Genomic DNA, 6,000 nt, shown 5'->3' with positions numbered 1-6,000 from the left:
CAATGAGGGAAAAACATACCTTCCTGTTGGATAACAGACACGAGAACTAAGCAGATCTTGCATGGAGAATATGCGATTTAATGAGCAGGAATACAGAACTCTGGCTGCAATTTTTGGTATGCATTTTTGTCTCTATTAAACTTTTTTTCTTCATGCTAAACAACTTCTAAGTTTTGGAGCTGAGTCGAGCTTTTTCCTTGTTTAGATCTATTTTCACAATATATTTTTATTTCTAAGAAGAGTGAACTAAAACTGCAATGAGAATTTTCTAATTCCTAAAAATAATGGCACTTGAGGGGACGGGTGTGAGGGGAGTGGGGGCAGTGGGGGCAGTGGGGGGGGTGGGGGGTGGACAAGGAGGATGTTTAGCTTCCTTTAAAATTGAAGCATCAATCTGCACAGGAACTTATCTTTTGAAATCACAAACCTTCAAGTGTGCATTTACACTCTTGGTCCTAAAATGCTTTTTACTTTATAGTTCAGCAAAGATCCTGGTCTCTGTGCGTTGCTTTTTCAGTCTTTGCAATGCAAAGTTGGAGCTAAATTAGATTTGTTATAACAGAATTTAAACTGCTAACATAGAGGCATGTCTCATCTTGTGTTTTGAGTAACTTTAGGCAAGTTTAGAGAATAGTAGCAAGCACTTTTTCCCCTCCATACTTGTTGCGTTCTGGGTCTTCCCAAGAAATGTCAGTTATTTCCCCCAATTCTGAAAAGAGGGACTCTTTCATAACAGTGTACAACCAGGCAAAAGAGCACTCTCGTGTTTCCTTCAGGGGGAGGAAACCTGTAATAATGCGAGATAATTAAATTTCGCCTTAGAAGAGTCTTCTTTGAAACATTCTAATCAAGACTTCCAGCTTTCTGAGTGTGTGTGAGCTTTATTTTGCAATTCTTCCTGGTCCCGGTTCTGCATTCCTAATGAAAGTGAACTGACAAAGCGTGAAAGTGGTCTAAGGAGCAAAACAGAGCCAGCAAGCATGCTTCTGGTGAGCCAAGATTAATCAGTATTCCAGAAACCTCGGGTTTGCGCCCTCCTTCCCTGTGGTGTTTTCATTTTTCCCCACTCCCCCTGTCCCGGGCGCAGACTCCTCCCCTTTTCTTAAGTTGCCCCGATAGTAACTTGCAGTTTCAGAGCGCATGCATGCCGGGCTCGTGGCGTTCGTTACTCTTCCGTACCTGCTGCGGAATTCACCTTGTCATTGCCTGGGGTACCTTCCACCCGTTACAAAATCCGAAAAGGTAAGTCTGACGTCCTGTCTTGCCGCCGGGCTTCCCCTCTCCATGCACGTCTCCGCCGATGGATTTTGTTTCGCGAGCAGAGGAGCAGCGAGAGTGAAAAGCTAGCCATTTTGGTAGATAAAGTCCACGTTGGTAATTTAATGTAATGAGCGCATGGTGTCCGCTTATGCCGTGTCCGCTCTTAACTCGGAGTTGAGTCATTCACGGTGGACTGGGGGTAGATTGTGGTTCGGGAGCTAGAAAAGAATCAAGGCTGAGCTGGTCTGTTTAAAAGTGACTGGAAAGGGAACCAGAAGCTAGTTTAAAAAAAAAAAAAAAAAAAAAAACTGGTCTCTCGTCTGTCCCCTTCCTCACTCCTCCCTAAACTTCTAATCTGCCGTGACGTCTTCAACAAGCCGTAGGTCTTATTATCACTGTCCCCAAGCTGCAATTTTATTTAAAAGTCAAAACTGTTAAGACGAGTCTCTTTTTCCACACTTGGATTTGCCAAAAGCTCCGGAGGAGTCTTTTGCTTTCCAGTTACCTCCCCCGCGGACGCACACGCTGGCTGTTGGCGTTGCCATATACACACGTCCACAGGCACCACTGATTTTTACTTGGATTGATCTCGGGAAAGATTGTGGATTACAAACCTTATACAACCGGAGGAATCCTTTGATTTTTTTCAAAAGAACCGATTTCCACCCGGGAGAGATTGACTTAGATATTTGAATAACCTAGGAGCGCTTTAAAGAAACTAGAAACCACACGCTGTAATGTTTGGAATGAAAATTGGATTCGCCTCATCTGTTCTAGAAATTCTAAAATTTTGAAATCCCCAGAAGTCGGTGATGGTTTCCTCAGGAGACTCCGATATGATTGCCACAAAGACAAATGCTACTTTGTACTTATACTTGTGATAAAAATGGAAATAAATGAATTACGATTACAGATAATGCATAGATAGGCTCAGAGAACTTGGCTTGTTTCAGAGAAAAAATTAAAAAGTTACCCTGCAAAATAGTCAAATATATTTCCCAAGTCCTGTGCATATGTTCTTTTCATTGCGTTCTTTTCATGATCATATTTATTAGCTGATATTATCGTGGTTTTTTTTTCCTTAATGAAGAAAATCTTTATCATTTAAAACAGAAAGCCCTGAGGATGAAATATCAATATCTTAATTCATTTTGTTGACCTGGTTACGCCTTCACCGGGTACACAACATAAGCCAGCAAGTAATTATTGAGCGCTTCCTGTGCGTTCAATTCAATTAGACATTTATTGAGGGTGAACATTGTGCAAAAAGCACTTGGCTGGTTCTGGGGGAGACTGAGGGGGTGGGGGCTGCTTAGTCACACTCGGCTCCGATGAACCCTTTTACAGCCTCATTGGAATAGGAAGGGCAAATTTTTAAAAATAGAACACACATTTCTGCTGGTAGATTCTGAATTGATGCACATTTCCCACACGTGGTCCTGTAAAATATGCACCTCCCACCCAGCCTTGAAACCTGGCATTGCGGCTCTCTAGCTCTTGATTCCTACTGAGATTATGCAGCGTGCCAACAGCTTGCCCTGCTGTGGGGCAGCCCTGATTTCTCACCCCTGCAGGCTGTAACTCTTGTCTCTCCTCTCCTTGTTCTAGTTGTGTTCTCTAACACCAAAGAGGTCTGGCTTTCCGGGGGTGATTCCGAGACGTTGAAGTGCAAAGAAAAGACATTCCTACAGAAGTAAAATATGACTAAAACCAACGGAGAAGAGCCCAGGATGGGGGGCAGGATGGAGAGATTCCAGCGAGGAGTTCGTAAGCGCACACTCTTGGCCAAGAGGAAAGTGCAGAGCATCACAAAGGAGGATGTTAAAAGTTACCTTTTACGGAATGCTTTTGTACTGCTCACTGTCACTGCAGTCATTGTGGGTAAGTCACTTGATAACAACCGAAAAAAAAAAAAAAAGGATCTTGTTTCTCTGGGGCATCTGGCTCCCTGGGCGTATTATCAGATGGACGGATGGTAGGTATTCAAAATAATAGTCTAGGCTTTTTTCTCCCACTAAATGACAGTCTGTTGGCATGTTTGAAGCAATATATGGTAAACACACCAGAATCTGAAAGAAGCATCATTTGGCATTATGCAAATCAATCGATTGTGTGGAGAAGAGAAACAAATCAAATGCTTTCCCATCTCATGGAAGCATAAAAGAGTGACAATTTAATCATTAGGCCTGAGCAGTTAAATAACAATAAAAACAAGCAAACATATGCTAGATTTGGCCCAAATGTAATCATACAATGTCGCTTTCACTTAAAGCTAATTTATGCAATTAGTACATGAGATACAGGTTCCTAATACTAATTATATTCTAACCATTCTAATGGGTGCTGACTTGAAACTGGGTATCATGCCTAGAGGTAGAGATTTTACCTGTTTGCATCTCCCATCCAGTGACTGGAAAAGGTAAATTGAGACAAATGTTACCACAGATCTTTTTCATTCATTTCTTGCCATAAATAACTATCCCTTCTCTGCAACATTGCAGCCTCTTACAAACTTAGCATTGTTAACAGCAACCTGTACTAATAAAACATTGTTTTGTTTGATTTATTGGAATCTGAAATTATTGTTTATTATTTATGGGTGGAAGATAGCTGAAAAAACTACTTACTGGGAAATTTTGACTGAACAAATACAGAAATCTTTAGGCTGGTAAACGTGCAAGCTAATGCCATGTTATAAAAAATTAAATTTCTACTAATCCGACCCAAAAGGGGGAGGGGGCATTAGTGTACAATTTTAATCTCTGTCTTGGAGTTTGCCAAGGTCTCTATCAAATATAAAGAGGTAATGACAATAAAAACTAAGACAATTTTGTGGCATGTAAATATAACTGTATTCAAAAAGATAGGATTCTTAAATTGCAAATAGGAATACGACAGAATAGTTTGTCCCAAGACTTTCAATATATTCCATCTCAATATCTTTTGCTCCTTTTAGTAATTGTTGGTCATCAATGACCGTTCAATTCATTTTAGAGATGTTCAAAGAGAAAATGTCCTGATTGACTCAGGGACATAATGGCTTTCTTTAGTAGGTTCCCAGGTTTAAATACATTCCTGAAGGAAGTATTTCAGTGCTTTGTCGTTGTCTTGGAAGTTGATGTAACACTCGGCAAGCTCAATTCATTTTTTGCTTTGAATTACAGTCGTTGCCAAGCCAAACAATAGCTGCCAAATAATAATAATAGTGAACGCTGATGGAGTACTGTTACAGCTGCTTAAGTAGTGTTTTGCCTAGATTAGCTTACTTCATCCTCAAACAAGCCTATGAGTGAATGGGCAGGAATGATTAGTATGATCCTTGTTTTAGAGATGAGAATACTGAGCATGGAGAGATCAAACAACTTGCCCAAAGTCATGCAGATAGTAAATGCTAGAGCTCAAAGTCAGACTCAAGCTATCTAGGCCCGGGGCCATTCTCTTAACCACTTTGCCATCCTGCCTTTGTGCTCTGCAAACTAGTTGGCATCTTGTGAGAGATTCCAGGAAGAGAAATGCTGCTATGTCTTGGTAGAGGCCAATTAGCAAGCAGTGCTACATGCATTCACATAGCATTGTCATTTTACTATATGATTTACCCAGTCAGACCCACAGAAAACTTAGAATTCTCCTACAGATGATTAAGCCACATCCCTGTCATGCATTTAGCAAATACTCATTTATTCTACAATCCTGTACACATAATAATAGAGCTCAGTGATACTGGAGTATGTTTGGAAAAGATGCAGAAACATTTATTCAACATGGTGTTCCAAACACAAGAAGAGTTCAATTTCTAGAACAGAAATGTTTCAGTTAAAGAATAAAGGAATGGAAAGTAATAAAACCTGCACATGGAAAGCAGATTGATGGAGAAGCAAGTTCCTAAGTGATTACAAAGACATATCTCTAATAGAAGGAAGATAATGCCAGGACTTAATGGTCCATTTTCTCTATGAGTTCTGGGATCATTTCCTAGCCCAGCGAGGACTTTCCTAAGATTTGTGAGAGTTGCAGTGAGTTGGCTGAGCTGGGGTAGATAACTTGGCAGGATGTCCTCATGGTTGGCTTTACTAATGGAAACTGAAGAGGTAGAAGTAATAAGAAGGCACTAACAAAGAAACAAATAAAAAGAGCTCATTGACAGTCAGAGAGACCACTGAGTCTACACCAAAGACTTGGAATGGCCAATAGACCACTTGGTAGCAAACAGACTTAGGAGAGAAGGAAGAACCCTTCAGTTATCTCTTGGTGTGTCTTCCATTGAGGGCCCAATGAAAACAAAGGCTCCATTTAGCTTGTCACTGGGTACCATGTCTACATCAGCCCTAAAAGAATAATAAGAGCATGTCTGGACTTCAGCTCTCTAATTCATTTGCTGCAGCATTGGACAAAAAATGGAAAGATGCTCTCAAGGAAGAAGAAAAGTTCTTTTCCCCAAAGAAGAGATGAGAAGAACCAAATTCTTAGGTTTTAATAATTTTTTAATACAATTTTTAATACAAAAAAAAGCCCTATATATTGGGTAAATTTTTTATTCCATCTGTTTTCTTTTGTCTTTTTGGAAAAAAATAAATGTGCATTTAGTATGTTGAAGTGGAAACTAGAAAAGTATTACAGAGGAGGAGTAGAGACATGTGAATCCATATAGTCAGATTAAAGTAGAGAATTATAAATATTTCAGTATTAATTCCTCTACAAGCACAGGCCTAGAACCATGTGTGCAGTTTGTGACATTCCCAA

General features: G+C 40.1%; 1 protein-coding gene across 1 annotated transcript in view; it reads left to right on the top strand.

Moving 5' to 3' along the window:
• The first annotated feature begins 982 nt into the window (after window positions 1-982).
• SLC1A3 (solute carrier family 1 member 3) overlaps window positions 983-6,000 on the top strand; it is a 76,956-nt gene continuing 71,938 nt past the window's right edge. Inside the window, exons 1-2 of the mRNA XM_049648157.1 lie at window positions 983-1,242; window positions 2,869-3,141. Of these exons, the coding sequence (XP_049504114.1) occupies window positions 2,961-3,141 (181 nt within the window). The 5' untranslated portion in view covers window positions 983-1,242; window positions 2,869-2,960. The remainder of the gene's footprint in view (window positions 1,243-2,868; window positions 3,142-6,000) is intronic.

Source organism: Panthera uncia (assembly GCF_023721935.1).
Source record: "Panthera uncia isolate 11264 chromosome A1 unlocalized genomic scaffold, Puncia_PCG_1.0 HiC_scaffold_17, whole genome shotgun sequence".
Lineage (NCBI taxonomy): Eukaryota > Metazoa > Chordata > Mammalia > Carnivora > Felidae > Panthera > Panthera uncia.
The sequence above is the reverse complement of the archived record's forward strand: the minus strand, read 5'-3'. Positions and strand labels throughout refer to the sequence as shown.